The 18054-nt window shown below is 46.5% G+C and overlaps 1 protein-coding gene across 2 annotated transcripts in view; it reads left to right on the top strand.

The window, feature by feature from the left end:
• The window catches only part of Galnt18 (polypeptide N-acetylgalactosaminyltransferase 18), a 302731-nt gene that overhangs the window by 144093 nt on the left and 140584 nt on the right, over nucleotides 1-18054 (top strand). For both annotated transcript variants that reach the window (XM_051192692.1, XM_051192694.1), the window contains exon 2: nucleotides 7570-7762. In XM_051192692.1, coding sequence (XP_051048649.1) covers nucleotides 7570-7762 — 193 coding nt within the window. The remainder of the gene's footprint in view (nucleotides 1-7569; nucleotides 7763-18054) is intronic.

Genomic DNA, 18054 nt, shown 5'->3' with positions numbered 1-18054 from the left:
CTTGCCCTGAAAGCATAGGATCATTATTTGAGCCCCAGAACCTATGTTCAAGAGCTGTACATGGTAGTTTGCTTGTAATTCCTTCACCAGAAACAGGAGGGTCCCTGGGCTCACTTGCCAGCTAGCCTAGCCCACTTGGTGAGTTCCAAGCCAATAAGAGACTGTGTCTGAAAACAAAAACAAAAACAAAAGCAAAGCAAAGCAAAACAAAACAAAAAAACCCACGGTGGATGGAACCTAAGGAGTGACATCTGAGGTCAGTGTTTGATCTCCATCCACATGCACACATGCAAGCACACAAGCACACATAAAACCCCCATTTATCCTGTGCATGCATGTATTCTCATGTGTGTGCGTAAACACACACACACCAGAGAGAGAGAGAGGGAAAGAGAGAGAGAACACTTGTAGAGCACAGTCTAATAATGGAAGAAAGTGTGGAGTGTGGATAATCCTGAGACTCAGTGCAAGAGTCTTGTCTGACCTTGTGCTCAAGTATCAGCATGGACGCCCTTCAAAGCCCACAGCTGACAGAAGCAGATAAGCACAGGGCCCATTCACTATATCCCAGACATGCAGATCCTTTGTCCATCCCTTTGCTGAGCCTGTCTGGTGGTAGGCCGTGTCTGCCTCCTTCCTCAGCATGACTAGGTTGGGAAATTAAGAGTTTGCTAGAGGAAAAGGACTCACACCCATACCCCCTTGAAAATTACAGGCATGACAGCTTTTGCACATGTTCCATGGGGCACACATTGCATGACTAACATAGCGTCAAAACATCACACAAGTTTTGCATGATAATTTTTTTTTTTTTTTACTGTCATGCTTGAGAAATGGATTTTGTTTGAATATGGGCTGTTCCTTTTGATTGCTGCTTTGACGTGGCTTCAAAGCCTGTGGCAGACAAATCTGCTTTTCCATGCTGCAATACAGCCATGGCTGGTGGGCTGGGATACTTACGGCTGAGAAATATCATGAATAGATATCCAATGGCCAACAGCTCTTGAGATTCATGGCCAGCTCATCCCTGAAGTGCCCTGGCTGGGTACCCAGGCACATGTGAGTGAACCCCAGATTCACCAGGCTGTGACTTGGACCAAACTGTACTGGGATATTCCTATGTAGGCTGTTTAGCCAGAGTACAGTCCCAAAATATTTCAGCTCAAGTTGAATTTTTGTGAAACTTGTAGTGTTATTGTCTGCTCATTGCAGTAGCTGGCTGTTTGTGACTTTGCTGCGTGTGTTGAGTGGCCACTTGGGACAGGAGAACCTACTATTCGGTCAAGCTTTTGGGAACTATTGCAGGCTGTAATTGTGTGTTTGTGTATGTGTGTATGGTATGTATGCTAGTATGTACATTCATGTGTGAGAATATGTACATATGTGTATACATACACATTGTATGGCACTGCACTTGATTATATTTATAGGAGCATGTACATGTGCATGTGCATGTGAACATGGGCATGAGTGTATACATGTGGATATGTACATGGATATGTGTATATGTTCAGGTTCATGCCTGTGTGTGTGCATGTGTATATGCAAATGTGAGCATTAAGTGTGTGTACATATTTGTGTATATGTATACAGCCAACAAGTGCAACATAGTGTAAAGTGGCACCAGGGTCTGGGTAGTGATCCCAAGACCCTTCACAATGCATTATAAAGCCCACCTTATTGCTAGCCTGGCATCAAGTTGTGGGAGCTTCCTATAGATCTGGCCACAGGCATCTGCCCTGGTGAGAAGCTCTGGAGGCAGAAAGAATTTTCCAGATTGCCCTGGGTGTAGACTCTCTTCTGGCTGTCTTATTTCTCGGAGACCATGGCTATCTTGAAGGGTCTTTGTGGGCGACAGAAGGCACACAGCAAGGAACGGAGCATCCAGCAGTTTGGTGAGCTTTGCCAGTGCCGTTTTCCACTGCTTCCGGTTCTGTGGCTCAGTTAAGTCCCTTAGCCTTTCTAGGAATGAGGAAGTAGGCTAGAGGTCCAAATGCCTGTGTGAGCTAGAGCCAGTGACATGTTAGGACACGAAGGACCTTTGTGATCACCTTATATTTATAGGTGAGAAACAGAGGCCTGAAGGAGGAGATGCCACGTGAGCCCTGCCCAGTGTGGGGCTGACTAAGAGAGTCAGGACTAGAGAGCAGGCCTATGGCTCCCACTAACATTCACTACCCCTTCTGTGTTACCACATGGTGGTCATAGTGAGACCCTGGGCCCACAGCCTCAGCATCGCCTGTAATACATAGAATATAGCTCCTCATACCCACATAGCCCTACTGAATAGGAGACTCTGGGGCTGGGTACCAGGGGCTGCAGGCTTCCTTTGCAGCATGTCCCAGCACTTCAGACAGAATTGTGCTGAGAAAGGGTCTGCTGTGGGACCCGTATCTTTCTCCCATAGTTGTGAATCTCCATCAGGAGAAGCGTGGCCCTCGAAGGCCAGTAGGGTGTGTCCAACAAATTCATCCCAGGAAGTTGATGTGTGGACACTCAGTGTTTTATGTGGGAACGTGAGGTGTATATTGAGGAGTCTGAGTGTTCAGCTCCTCCTGGCTATCAGCTCTCAAGGAAGGAGAGTGATGGTGTGTGCTTCAGAGTTCATTATATCTCCCTGGCAGAATTCTAGGAGTAAAGGGTGGTTTAAAAGAAGTAAGTAATGGCACTCATAAATCCAAGTTCCTGAGATACATTCATTCACCACTCCCTAAAATGAGGTTTTTGCATGTACTTTTCATTTCATCAGCTTGGAGGGTAAAACTCAAGCCTTTCACAGCAGCTTTGTTGTGCATAATTTCTGGTCCACTCTGTTTCCCTGTCTGTGAGTATGCACATGCCAAGTGTTGGCTGCCCTGCCTATACTAGACATCTTGGCTGTGAGCTCAGCCATACCCATACCCAGAATCCCTCAGTGCAGGAGTGGGAAGACTCAGTCTCAAGTCAGTACAGTTTCCATCTGCTGGAAAAGGCCATTGTCCCATTTCTGGAGTGAGCACAGCCTTCTCCCGAGAACCCCAGCTAAAGCCTGGCAACCCTTTGACCTCTAGCCCACATGACTGGGGCTGTATGCTCACACTCTTGTGGTTCTCCCCCAAGATGCAAGGCCTGAATCCTCTATCTTGCCCTGACTGTAGACTGTAGCCCTGGCCAACTCCTGACCAACTGCACTGGGTGGTCACTGTGGATGTTGGGGATGAGATAGCAGTAGACTCAACAACTATCAGCTAGGGATCCCTTTCCTCATTGCAGCCCTGGGACAGTCTCCAATCCCACTGTCTATAGTGGAGGGAGGTGGGGCCAAGAAACTGAGCTCTGACTGTGTCAGCAGACTACCGGCCATCCAGAAATCTGCAGAGGAGGCTAGTGTTGTGTGAGGAGGGAGGCTGTAAAGATGGAGAAAGGGCCAGGGGCTAGGAACCTGGCAGCCTGGAGAGGTTGAAAAGGGCAGGAAATAGATTCTCTCAGAGACCTAGGAGGAACAATCCTGTCCATACCTTGGTCTAGGATCACACTTCCATTTCCAGAATTCTGGGATAATAAATGTGGGACCTTATAGCAATAGGTCTCAGGGCCTTGCTTTATCTGGGTCCAGGACAAGGCTGGGATTTGAACCTGAGGTCAGGTGTTAGCAGGAGGAAGAAGAGATCACATCCCAGGCTAGGGGTGTGGGGCAGGGGTGTTGCTCTGTAGATCTGTGTTGAAGGAAAGATCTGGACATTCACTGCATATGTTACCTCTCCTTGGGTAGCCCATGAAGCTTGTCCTCATGAGTGGTACTGGGAAGAATTATAAACCCAATCTAGGTTTCTCTGAAAGGCCCAGCACCAACGTTTTTATGGGAAAAGCAGGAAGCAGGCAATAGGACTTCAATGAAAGCTGCTGATACTACTGTTAGCTTCTAGACATTCAATTAGCCCCTTGCTTTCCGATTCCAAATAAAGCATGAACAGAAGCTTCTTAGGAGTTGAAGAAGAGTTTTGTAAAAAATCACTGCATTGGACATTAAGCAGGGTGAACATTATATAAAATTATACCTCAGCAAAATTGTTTTTAAATATGGGGGGAAGCCTGCTTTAAAAATTGTATCCAAGACACTCAGTGTCATTTTTGCTTTTATTTGATGCTTAACTTTCACCTATAAAAGGGGGGGTCATATTTTATAGATGGAGTTTCTGTTCCTCCTGGTCCTGCAGCTATTTAATACCAAATAAACACAGAGATGCTTATATTAATTATAAACTGTTTGGCTGATGGCTCAGGACTCTCATGGGCTAGTTCTCTCTTAATTATTAATCCATTTCTATTAATCTAAGTATTTTCATATGGTATTGGCTTACCAGAGAATGACCAGACCTGTTACTCCTTCAGCTGCTACATGGCATCTGCCTGGTGGCTGTGTGTCCTCTTCCCAGAATTTTTCTCATCAGATAGCCCTACCTATACTGCCTGCCTGGCTACTGGCCAATCAAAGTTTTATTCATCAATAAGAGAAATGTATATACAGAAGGACATCCCCCATCAGTATTTATGTGTCTGTGTGAATATATGTGACACGTGTGCAGGTGTCCACAGAAGAGGGCATCTGATCCCGTGGAAATGAAGTTAGAGACATTCATAAGCCACCCAACATAGATGCTGGGAACCACACTTGGGTCGGCAGATCCAGTGTCTTCTTCAGAAAACTGACCCTAGTTGTCTTTGAGTACCCCATTGAACTACAGAGTCATCAAGATCTGGGGTAGGTAAGCTAGGTGACTTGGGACTCACGTTTGACATTTCCAGGGGACATTCCCTGAGGGACACAGGGACCTGACATTCTTATATCTCTAGAATGTCCTTCTGAGTCAGCATCCATCAGTTCCTCTTTGGTGTCATTGTCTCTGTGTGTGTGTGTGTGTGTGTGTGTGTGTGTGTGCACATGTGTATATGCATGTGTGTGCATATGTGTGTGCGTGTATGTGTGCATGTGTGTGCACACGTGTGTGTGCGTTCATGTATATGTGTTTGCCTACACATGGAGCACATGTATGTACAGGTGTGACTGCATATGTGTGGAGACCACAGGATAACCTTGGGTGTCACTCCTCAGATGCCATCCATGTTGTGTTTTTCTAAGAGTCCCTCAGTGGCCTGGAACTGAGCTGGTAGGCTAGATTGCCTGGGCAGTGAGCATCGAGGCTCTTCCTGTTTTCTGCATCCCCAGCACTGGGATTATAAGCACATGCCACCATATCTGGCTCCTTTTTGACATGGGAATCCAATTCAAACCCTCATGCTGGTAGAACAAACACTTCACCAACTGAATCACTACCCTATCTCCCAATACCCTAGTTCATCTTTAAGAGCATGCTGGTTTCATGGTGGCTGTCATTTGTACCCACACCGAGTAACAAGGTAGGGACACAGTGCTGTAACCTCTGTCTTCAATCTGTTTGTAATACATTATTATGCAACATAGGCCTAATTGTGAATCATAATTTTTTCATTAACTGATCTCATTTTACTTGGTAATATCCATTTAGGCATTTGAGAGCAATAAAACTCCATTTCTTTTAAATATTATATGATTCAGTTGGCTCACTGATTTCGATTTTACTACCCCCTATTTGAGCAAATGAGTCATCTATCTTTGTAGCGATAACAAGGACCTTCAAGATCATGAAAGCAGGCCTCATGGGGAGAATGTGCAGGTGCACCCTAGTCTTGAATGGAGCATTCTGGAATTGGACTGGCTCCCACATCTTAAAACCCCTCAGAAATGCATTGCATGGGTCATACTGTGCTCCTCAATAGATCCTAACCTGAGTTTTCTTTTGTGCTTCTTATAAACAAAACAAAACTGGTGATGAGATGACTCACCTTGTCCTGTGGATCCTGGCTTGCTGCTGTGAACAACCATAAAATGCAGCAGTGGATCCACCGTGTGTGTGGGTGTAGGGTGGGGGCTCCCAGGATGAAATCCTCCCAGCTCTTCCGCTTCCTTCTGGGTGACCCCAGGCACATATCTGGTGCTCTCTGTGTCTCTCTCTGAGGAGGGTCAGTTAAGATCAAGGATTGTGTAGGCATGCTTAGGAAAAGGCCCTGGCTCAGGCTTGGTTAATGTTAATGAGTTATACCTCCAACGTAGTGGGTGGTCAGAGCCCCCAAAGGAGAACTTCTCATTCAAGCTCCCTCTGGGAGTCTGGTGGGCAACCAAGAGCCCCCTTATGCCAATGCCCATCTCTTCTCACTCTCCTCTCAACCCTGCATCACCTTGCTTGGGTCTGTTCTCTGAACTGCTGAACACTTCAAGTCATGCCAGTTTCCTGCCTCTGAAGCCCTCTGGTGTGTCCAGAGATCCTGGGAACTCAAAGCCTCCCTCTGCCACCATGCAAAGTCACTCTTCCCAGATCAGCTCTTAGTAGAGTGACTTAAGAGTTGGTGACCATTTGGAGCATTGAGGGCCCTGATCTTGAAGAGCTGAGGCCCCTGGCCCTGTCTCCAGCTTATGTCTTTATGTATGCTGTGCACCTACTAGCTCCATACAGACAGTAAACCTGGTCCTGGTTTACTTCTGAATCCTCTGGTCTCTGTCTGGTCACAGTTCCTGGGCTCCACCTTCTATGTTCATGACACAGAGGGAAGCATATCCAGTGGCCTAGATATCTGTTTACTGTTACTGCTCTAAGTGGTTTTCCTGTCTGTCTGTCTGTCTATCTGTCTCTCTGTCCATTCTAGGACTCTAGTTTAAGTTTTGGCCTACAAGCTGTGCTAGGTCTGTTAGTATCTATTAAAGAGAGATTGAAAGACCAACTCCTGCTGCTGCTCCTGGTTCCCATTGATTGTGTGTTCACTGGGAGGCAAACACCTAAGTGCTTCATGCATTATCTTCTACAGTCCTCACAAGTCTCAGATCTGTGATTCCCCACTTGGAAGGAAGGGAGGTCTTCGCTTAGGGAGGCTAGGGCTTGCTGTGGCCTCACAGTTAATGTATGGTATAACAGAACCCGAGTCTCTGATCATGTAGATCCAAAGCCAGTGGTCCAGCCAGGAAAGCCCTCTTTATGTTCCTGGGGAGATGCTGGGAAACCCTGAGTTGCCTTTGAACCTGAGGGGGGTGCCTTCACATATCTACCAGGGAGCAGTTCCAAAAGTGTGTGGCAGGTAGCTGTTACCTGGCTCTGGATGCCCCTGTCTGCATAGGCAGAGGCAGCTGGGACATGGATGTAGACAGGTCCAGGACTACAGTGATGCAGAAGGGCAGAAGCCCATATAAGGAGACTGGACCAATATTCTTGGCAGAGGGAGAGCCTGGAAAAGACAGAATTTCTGTGCTGGCATGTCAGGCTCATAACCATCAACTTCTTAGCAGCCTCTGCTGGGTATATTTCTATATCCTTGAATGTGATAGTTATTGGGTAGATGGCATGATAGATTCATGGGTGAATGGATCTTTGGGAACCATGAAAATCCTAGTTTCTCTTCACTCATTGAGGAAGGGCTTATGTAAGGAAGGGAAATGGGTTGTTGTTGGCATATACAAGGTTACACTCTGACCCACTGTCTCCTTGTCCCTTCTTTCTCCAGAAGCTCCTGCCAAGCCTGAAGAGGCAGAGGCTGAGCCCTTCACCGACTCCTCCCTGTTTGCACACTGGGGTCAGGAGCTAAGCCCTGAAGGCCGGCGTGTGGCCCTAAAGCAGTTCCAGTACTACGGCTACAATGCCTACCTCAGTGACCGGCTACCTCTCGACCGACCGCTGCCAGACCTCAGACCCAGTGGGTGAGCAGTCAGTAGCCAGGCTCTTGTTATCCTCACCATGAGGCTGCAGGTCCTCATGGTACTTGGACAGGGCCTGGGCTGGGGGGAGGGTCAGACTCTGTCTCTTTCCCATCTCAGACAGGGCCTACCCTCTCTGCTCAGTTTCCCCTCTGCTGAGTAGGGGGAATGCTTCTTTGTATTAGAGATTTGGGGGTTAATAACACAAATTATCCCTTAAAGGCACCAGAATTATCTAGCAACCCCACTAATATGTCATTTTATTTAAACCAATTAGCTGGACCTTTTTTCCCCTTAAATTAGTTTTTTTTTTTTTTTTTAAATATATCTATCTTCTAGGGTGAACAAGTCATTATACCTGCCAGAGAAGTCTGTCTTGACTTTTCTTTTTGTCACACAAGAATATTTCTTTAAGGTTCAGCTAGAATCTTTATTATTCATAATTATTAAAATTTGGGTGTGTACCATAGTGAGAAAATCTCATTAATTTTTGTGAGCTCCCCCATACCTTCATTGCCCTTTTCCTCCTCATTTTAAGACATTCATTAAAGCTGCAGCCCATACTGAGTTTCTCTTTGGGGTTTTCAGGAAAGTCCTTATAGCTGACTTTAGAAGGGATGGCTTCTTAGAGCAGTGGTTCTCAACCTGTGGGTGGGTCATGACACCTTTAGGATCAAATGACCTTTTCACAGGGGTTGCCTAAGACCATTGGAAAACACAGATTTACATTGAAATTCATAACAGTAGCAAATTACAATTACAAAATAGCAACAAAAATAATTTTATGGTTGGGGGGGTCACTACAACATGAGGAACTGTAGTAAAGGATTACAGCATTAGCAAGGTTGAGAACCACTATCTTAGAAAGAGGAGGTCACCTCAGCTCCACCAACATTCACTGAGCAGTTACTGAATACTGTACAATCAAGTATGGCTGTCCCTGACTTGAGGAGGAGTCTGGACTATAGTCATTTAGGCACTGGGGATGTACAAAAGGGGAAAAGAATGTGTGTATGTATGTGCATGCATGTGTGTGTGCGTGCGCAGTTAAAAGTGTTTTATAAAGTCTTGTGTGCATTTCTGTGTGTGCACAAGCATACATGCATAGATGCACATACAGGTAACATACATATGACTGCGTTTGGAGGCCAGAGGTCAACCTCTAGTGTATTCCTTGGGTTCTTTCCTCATTGTGTTTTGAGACCGGGCACAGCCTTGGCTAGTAGGCTGGGAAGACTGGCTAGTAAGCCCCAGGGATCCTCCTGCAGCTGCTGCATTAACTCTGAGGGTACAAATGTACCATCCCTCTCCACTGTATTGTATAGTCTGTGGGGCCCATGTACTTTCCATAGAGGGTGAGCTCATTTCTCTTGCCCTCGCCTCGAGCAGAGAAGCTGAGTCACCAAAAGAGGCAGTGAACACTGGGACTTCTCTCCTCAGAGAGGGCTCTTTGCTGGTGGATTTGGCAATGGGAGGCTTCCTTTTGCATATGAACTTGGCCACCTCTGACTAGCTCAGTTCTCCTTATGCCAGACCCATGGCCAAGACAGACAACTGTTGGTAGACCACTGAGTGCAATCAGGACTTAAGAAGGGAGAACAGGGCAGCCACAGATCAGTACATCCTGTGTAATGTGTTTTGGAAGCATCCCGCTAGTAGCCCAGCTCTCTTTCAGTCTACACTAGCAAACATTTGTAATGCATGGCACTCATTCATAGGAAAATGTTTGGCACTGTTTGCATGAGCTCTGGACTTCCACAGCTCCTTGCTGGAGTAAGCTTGCTTACTGAGTCTCCATTGCAGAGAGGAGGGAACTGAAGCCCAGAGAGAATGCATGAGCTACCCAGTGTCCTTAGAGTCAGAGCTGGGGTGGCAAGTCAGGCAGTCTAGCAATAGAATTCAGGCAGGTAACTGTTGTGCTATACTGCTGTGAGGTGGCAATATGTATCACTATCATAGGGGACTGCTTTCCATAGCACTAAGCATTGGCTTTCTATAGCACCAAGTATTCAGAGAAGACAAGGTCTGCATCTCTATTTAGGTAAAATTGTTTGAGTGAACAGCAACACATTATCAAGGCTTGGAGTGTTGCGTTGGCTACAGTACCTGCCTCCAGAGAAGCTTCCCATGTGGTATGTGTCCCTTGTCCTGCCTCTCCTTTGCACAGCCTCTGGCTGGTCTCTGGGTGCTAAAAGCTATAATCTAACCTTTGTTATGTGCCTGTTCTCAGAACAAAATACAATCCAAATGAAGAGTTCATTCAGTTGGTCCTGGGTTCACAAATTTTTTCATTCAATAAATATTGCCTGAGCATGGAATTTTTTTTTTTTTTTTTTTTTTTACCAGACACCAGCAAAGCACAAGACAGGCCAGTCTCCTGAGGCACACTGAGGTGGGAGTACAGACAGGAGCCAGGGCAGGCCAAGGTGGATTCCTGAAGAATTTGCTGATGATTCCCTGGCTTCCTTGGGGAAGAACTGTTCTTCCACTAAGATGGGAGCCTAGCTTGTAGCCCATGGATGCCTTGCCTTCAGTGGTCTCTGTGGCAGGAAGGTGGCCTGTTCTGCCTCTGTTGTCTACTTGAAGGAAAGAAAAAAAGGCAGTAAAGGGCAGAGGCTTCTTCTACCTCATCTCTCAAGAGAGACTCTCTCTCCAGTGGCCTCGGGAGAAATCAAACTACATCAGATTCTTGAGGAACGTATCTGGTCAGTGGGCCACCAAAGAAGACAGCATATTACCAAAAGATACCCCGTGTGAGGCTTGAGGTCTGGGCAGTGGCCTCCTTGCTCCCTTTCTGAGCTGGAAAGAGACAGTGCCTCAGGGTTGAAGGGAAGGCACCTCATTCCTGCTTAGTTGAATGTCACTCTGTCCCTCGTGGGCACTGAAATAGGTGCCAGATAGGAAGTTTTCAGTATGGGCTCTATCCTGTCTCTAATATCTAAATTCTTGATTTTTGCCACTGATCCCCAAAAATAACCCAGGGCAAAACCAGAAAAGGGCAAGCCAGAGGTGCACTCATGTATCAGAAGTCATCAGACTGCACATTGGATGTCTGTGTGTCTGACTGAACATGCATCAAACATCAACATGTTGAGAAAATAAAGTTGAGAAGAGATCAGGGAATCCTTTGTCCCTGGGGGAGAAAGGGAGGTGAGGCTGGGGATACCACTGGAAACATGAGTATGGGAGTGGTTGGGAAGGAGGGCCATGCAGAGTTGAGGCCACTTGGGAACAGTGAGGGCAGGTGCACTTGCTACCAGTGACAGCAGATGAGGTGGTGTCACATTCCTGCCCTTGGTTCCCTTGTGTTGCAGCAACAGACTCACTGTGTTCTTTCCTCACGCAGTGGTTGTTATTTCCAAACAGTAGCCATAGAGGAGTCTAAGGGCAAGTGCCTGCCTGAAAGGGTGCTGTGGGTATGAGTAAAAGGCTTCCAGCACCAAGCCTGTCAGTTGTCATGGCAACCAACGCTATGGCCTGCCTCCAAGGTAGCTCAGGGCAAGAGCCCTGGGCAGTGGCTACTTCCTGCCTCTTGCTAGCAAATCTTCAGACACTCCTGAGTCCTTCCTCTCCAGTGCCTCCAGAGGTCCATGTCCCTCCCTCCCAGGGATGAGGGTACACTGGCTCTTGGGTTTGCAGGTGTGTTAAGCACGGGGCTGGGGCATCAGGAGCTAATCTTTACAGGGCAAATCTGTTTTTTATAACCTTGAATGAGAGCAACTGAGACAGACCTACGTTTGTGTCCAAATCCAGAGCATGCTTTATTCTCTCTTCACTCTTGGCTAGTGCTGTGATGTGACTAGCTGATTGAGTTTCTGCCCTAACTTCCCTGAAATGATGGACTATAATTTGGAATCATAAACCAAGTAAACCCTTTCTTCCCTTTGTTGCTTATCATGAGGGTACTTTGTTACAGCTACAGAAGTGGAACTAGGATAGCCTGTCTCACACAAACAATGTGGATAGGGACTGAGATCCCCCTACCCCAATGACCTTTGGTCCATGCATGCACGTATACAGGTGCTTACACGCATGCATGCGTGCACACACACACACACACACACACACACACACACACACACACGGAACCTGCTCAGATTCTCACAGGTTCTCTGGCAGAGGTAATATCTTTGTGGGTTCTCAGGACTCCAGGATACCACCTTGTTCCTTCCCTGACCCTGCCCAGGGGAGCAACTTTGACTTGGGATCTTGGCTCCAGAGAAGGAGAGAGAGGCCTGTGAAAGACAGAGGACAAGAGGTAAAATAAACATTCTTTGTAAGAACTGTGCTGTCCACATTGAAATTGCTCACAGTGCAAACATGACTGGGAGATCACTTTTTAATCAAAGCACTCTGGGAACATACATCTGTCTCTCCCTAATGTTAAGTTCATTGTGAGCCAAGAGTAATCTTGAACTTTTATGTATTATCGTACAAGATGGAGGCAACAGTGTTGTTCTCCTTTACTGTTGGACCTTATCTTCAGAAATGGATTGTAAGAAACTTAGAAGAAGTGGGCCATTTAAGGGCCATCCTGGGAGAGACCCTGGGTTACATGATAGGTAATATTTTCTGTATAGGTTCTAGATTAGTAGTTAGATTTGCTTCTTTGGGCTCCAAAGCCAGGTCTCTTGGTTGAAAGTTGAGTGACCTCTAGTAAGTTACCTAGCCTCTCATTTTTTTTTGTTTACAGATAGGAATCTGCTCATTAGAGAGAGTTAGACAAAGAATGTAATATATTTGGGGCCTGGGGCACACTTCCCTGCATGAAGTTGCTCTTGTTTTCTGGGTCTGTGGTTTAAGAGTTGATTTATAGGCCAGAGGCAGAGAAGAAGCTATATGGTATTAACTTGGCCACCTGGAGGACCATGGTGTGGACAAGGGACATGGGACAGAGAAGTTCTCTAGCAGCAGATGAGAGCAGATAGGCTCTGGAAAACAACACAGTGTAGTCCCCAAGGAAAGCTTCCTCCCCATCCCCAGAGACCTGTAGATCAAAGGTTGAGCCCAAGCTGGACTCTGCTGGACAGCAAGGAGAACTTGTTCTCCTTGCCAACTGGCCTCCTGTGACAGATCTAGGGACCCTGCCTTCCTTTGTCCTGGCAGATTTAGGGGACCCACCTTCTTCTACCCATTTAGATCCAGGGATCTTCCTTTCCCCACAGATCTAGGTATATCTCTTCTGCTCCAGAAAATCTAAGTGACACTTTTTTTACTGCAGAAAATCTAGGAGACCCACCTTCCCCTGCCCCTGCAGATCTAGGAGACCCACCTTCCCCTGTCTGTGCAGATCTAGAAGACAACCATTCTCCTACCCATAGCAGATATAGGGAGCCCACTTTGCCTTGCCATTCCAACAGATCTAGGGTTCCTACTTTTCCCTGCCCCAGCAGATCTGCTCTGCCTCAGATTCCTCAGCCCTAGTTGCCACAAAACTGGCCTGCTCACTCACAGACCTACTAATCAGAGCCACCTAATGTAACTTTTCCATCAGAGCCTGCTGACTTTTGCTGTCTGAGCAACTGTTCATTTAACATCCGCATTCTCCAAATGGCTCACATGTTTGGGGAACAAATGAGCTCCCTGCTTCCGGGTGTTGTTTACACTGTAACTCATGGCACTCCTGTTTATCTCTGCTTATCTATATGACAGATCCTTTCTCTACATTGATAAAAATCACCGGAAAGGATTTTCATTAAACTTCTGCCTCTGGGAGAAGCTGAGTGTTGATCACGTGTGCTCAGCAGCTCACTTTTTAGCAATTCCCAGGCTATATTCTGTTTCTAGACGAGACCTGGATCTTTCTCCACATGTGCAGATGGCTGAAATTCCAAGATCTCAGGTGCCAACATCTGGACCAGTCTCTGAAACCCTGTCTATGCTAAGTACCCCATCCTGGCTCCATTATGTCCTTTTTGGATATGGAATTTTGTTTCTGTCAAGCAGGGAGGATTATGTAAGATGACTCCATTCTTGTCCTGTCTTGATGGTGTTCCTACCAGCACAGCGCTTATGTGTTTGAATTTTCCTTTGGGTTCAGACCAGGCACACTGTGCTTTCTAAGAATCGCCCTGCTGAACACTGAGCCAGGTGCTATGAATTCCTGGGGTGCACACAAGTCCGGATTTCATGTAGCTTACATCTGACAACCTGTCATAATCACATATAGATATGCATTGCAGTATCATACAATGACATGAAATCAAGCAACAACAACATGAAAACAAAATCCAGGGTGTCATGGGACTCGAATGACTTTGACAGGAAATGGAATGGGCCTTTCTGTGTACGTGTGTGTGAACTGGGATTCTTTGCAGATGGTGACAACCCATGCCTTCACATTCAGAAGCCAATGGCAGGCTGTGGAGGTGGGAAGTGTGGCTTGAGGTTACCTCTTTGTTCTGTTTCTGCTATATCTCTCACACTGATTCATGTTCATGTCAATACTTGCTCATTGTCAGTGTTGTGCTTCCTGCCCTGGACTTATATTTCTGCCCCCTTAGAGTATTTCAAATTCAAGGTACCCACAGGAAAATCCCAATAAACTGTAAAGATAGACTAGAGTAGAATCGTTTCTGTGGTCTGTCATTGGTGCCCTATTTGGGTGACTAGATATCTGTTCACATCCTCCTAAGAAAATTCATACAATGGGCCCTGAGTAAGGCTGCCTAATAAGTCAAAATGAGACTTAGGAATCAATCACCGGCCCCCTCAGTTATAGGCCAAATGGCATGGCCGCATGTAGGGCAGACGACACTGAACCCTTACAGAGGTGCCTCTGGGGCTGCTTCTCTCAAAGGAAGTAATGTAACAGGGAGAAAATCTCAAGCTTCCATGCCCAGCAGTCTTTAACACACTGGCTTGAACCTTCCAGCCAGACATAAAATCCGCTTTCCAGTCCTCATACAGAATTGGCAGCCTAGGAGCAAGGCTTCCCAGTAGGCCAGATGATCCCAGGCTTCATTAGGCTCCAGAGGATAAATTCCAACCTCAACCGTGTTTCCTTCACCATTGCAGTGGGGATGAAGACCCTGAAGGGCATGGTGATTGTTGGGAACAAGAAAACAAAAGCATGCCACATGGCATAAAGGAAGTGCTTGCTACTACTCTTACTCCCAGGGATTCTTTGTGGTGTCTATGGAGAAGTGGAAGAAGGTGCAGGAGTCCCTCAGATCTGAAGGTTGTGAAGATATGTGTGCCGGCCAGAGGGAGGGGCAGCCTTTACTTTTCTTATGCCAGCAAGAATCCTCACATTGCCTCATCCTTGGGTCTCCTTGAGTCCAATAGCCTGGAATCCAACAGGTGTGAATGTCACTTTAATCTGGAAATGTTGTAAGCTAGAGGGATGTCAAAGTGAGGTCACAGGTACACCGTGCATGTTATATGGGTACATGGAGGATAGTGTATGGTGTGGGGACACCAGTACCTAGGACCAACAGGAGACGAGTCCTGCAGGGAAATGTGTTGCTGGTCTTGAGGGCTACAAGTCTCCCTGGGTTTATGCTCTAGATGGCTAACAATTCACCTCAACACCATATTCTGACTACAGCTGAGAAGAAAGAATGTCCCTGGGAGAAGTTTGGGGAGAATAGCCAGGACAACCTCTCTCAGGCAGTGCTTCCCCTCAGTGTCATCTTTTCACTTTCTTTGCCAAGGCAGGACTCTTTTCTACATTCTCAGAACTCTGGCACAGAAAAGCTCTGACCCCAAAGTGCATTGGCGTCTTCTTTGACCTCATTCTGGAAATGGTGTGTTCCATCTTCCCTCCTGGCATGTCAAACTGCCCCATGAATCATCTTATGGACACCAATCTTGTCTATTTGTTGAGGTCAATGAAAAGGCAGAGACTGCCAATCCAACATGGAACTGCCCAGCTGCAGGGCATATGGGCTTATTTCCTTATTAGATGGCCAAGAACTGGGCGTGGTCTCGTCTCATACAGGGTCTACTGCTTCCCTTCCTCTCTTAGGTAATGCTACCCAAACTCTTGATAGAAATTAGTCTTGGAGGTGACTCAAAACAGTCTGTGGGTAAGTCATCTGAGAGGCTCCATAAGTTGTGTTATCTCTGCATCTCTGTGTGTAGAGATCAATGGAGTGGAGTTTATCGGGACCATCAATTCAGCTTATTAGATAATCCTGCCACCCCCACTCAGTTACACCTTGTTTTTATCTCTAGCGGGGAACAGCTTGATTTTGAGCAAGAGTGAAAATAAAAAGGTAACTTTTATAGCTTAATTTTATAGGGGAAGGTGCTTCGATTCAGAGTGAGTCAGGGCTGGTACACAGCTAAGTGTCCTTAAATAAGGACGGGTTGGTGACATTCATGTAGTGTCTTTGCATTGCAACCGTTATGCCCCTCACATAAGAAGTGGACACAGAGCAGGGAGAGCAGAGATAGCTATCAGGTGGGTGTGAGGGTGGCTCTGAGCTATAGTTTGTATGTAGCATGTCCTCAGAGACCCATGTGTTGAAGGTTTCAGGAGCAAACCATGCATGATGCTATTGGGAGGCAGTAAAACCCTCAGGAGGTAGGACCTAGCAGAAGGAAACTAGGCTATTGGCAGTGCATCTTTGAAGGAGATACTGAGGCAGAATCTTGTTGATCTTTGCTTCCTGTCCACCCTTAAGCGAACAGCTATCCTCTACCCATGGTACACTGCTGTGACAGCAGCGGGGACAGATGACCATAGGCTGAACTCTCAGGAACCATGAAGCAAAATGTACTTTTCCTCCCTCCACCTTCACCTCTCTCGGGTGTCTGGGACAGCAGTGGCCAGCTGACTAACACTCCAGGAAAGCATCCTAACTGGGAAGATGTGGACCAGAAGGCTTCTAACTTGTGTGAAGCAGTCATTGTTCTGAAACTGAGAAAAATCTAGACAAATTATGTGGCCTAGTTGCTGAGGTGGCAAGGGATGTCCCTTGCAATGGTTGGTAGTGACAAGGTCCTGCTTGGGAGGAGGACAGAGCACACAGATCATTTCTTCATCCAAGTTCTATGCACTGCATGTATGATAAAAGAGCCTCAAGTTTGCTCAGCAAATGACTTTTGGGTGATCTTGTCTTCCTATGGTGAAAACATGAGAGAGATAAGAGGCTTGTCCAAGATCATGCACATGGCAGGCAGAGCTAAATAAGGTATCCAGGTGCCTCCATCCCTGCTACACTAAAAGTGACAACCTTGAGTGGTGGCACTTCCACCCCTCACTTCACCCAGACTCTCTTTCAGGTAGGTGTGGGAAAACTGAAGTAGGGAGGAAGAAGATGCCTTACGTTTGCGTGACTCACCATGACCAGGTTCCCAGTAAAAAGGGAAAAGGCTTCAAAGAGGTTCAGACATTTGATCTCAACGGACCACTTAATGGAGGCTGAGGAACTGGGGCCATAGATGCAGGGAAAGAAAATAACAGCTGCACAAGAGCCTGCTGGAGGAGGGAGGGCCTGGCATCTGAGACAGATCTGTAGTGTGCAGATAAGGTACAGGCTGCACAGAAAACACATGTGCCTGAGTCCTTGTTGAAGTTGGCAGGGTAGCAAAGTTGGAAAACAATCCTTGCTCCCATGGAGCTATATATTCATTGGTGCTCAGGGAGAGATTATAAATGAGTATGACTATGATAGGATGATACATTGGGGGTTCTTTTATTTTTGTCTTTGAAAGGGTTTGAAAGTCTTATGAAAATGGTGATCATTTGGGGTTTTAGTTGTAAAAAACTGTAACATTTTGATTGTGCTTGGAGAATGACCACCAGAAGACTGGCTTATTAGGCTTACTAGGGAAGTGACAGAAGGCTGTCACTAGGGAAATTTAAATGAGTATTCTTGGAAGGAGGCTTCTAGGTAGCCATGTTCAGAAATAAGGGAAGAGACTAGAGTAAGGCAGTTACTCTGTCTCTGGAAAGTGATCTGAAAAGGCAGAAGCGAGAGTCTGGGAACTGAGCTTGCAGGAAACCCTGGGCTGGTACAGGGGTTTTGGGGCCAGGCCACAGCCTCATTGCTCATGAGATTTACCAGTGAAGGGAATGAACGTGGACCATACAGTGACCTCACTGGGAGCTGTCCACTGTACTTGAAAAGATTAAACACCAATGTGGTGTTTCATGGTACATGGCATCACTTTTGTTTAAGCTATGTTTTAATGTATCTTTCTTTCTCTTGTGTGTGCATATGTGTGTGTGCATGCACATGCATGTGACACATATGTTCAAGTGTCTGAAGAGGCCAGAAGATGTGGATTCTGCCTGACATAAACTTTGGATCCTTTGGAAGAGTAGCAAGTGCTCTTAACCACTG

Source organism: Phodopus roborovskii, unplaced genomic scaffold (genome assembly GCF_943737965.1).
Source record: "Phodopus roborovskii unplaced genomic scaffold, PHOROB, whole genome shotgun sequence".
Lineage (NCBI taxonomy): Eukaryota > Metazoa > Chordata > Mammalia > Rodentia > Cricetidae > Phodopus > Phodopus roborovskii.
This window is presented reverse-complemented; position numbering and strand designations above follow the sequence as displayed.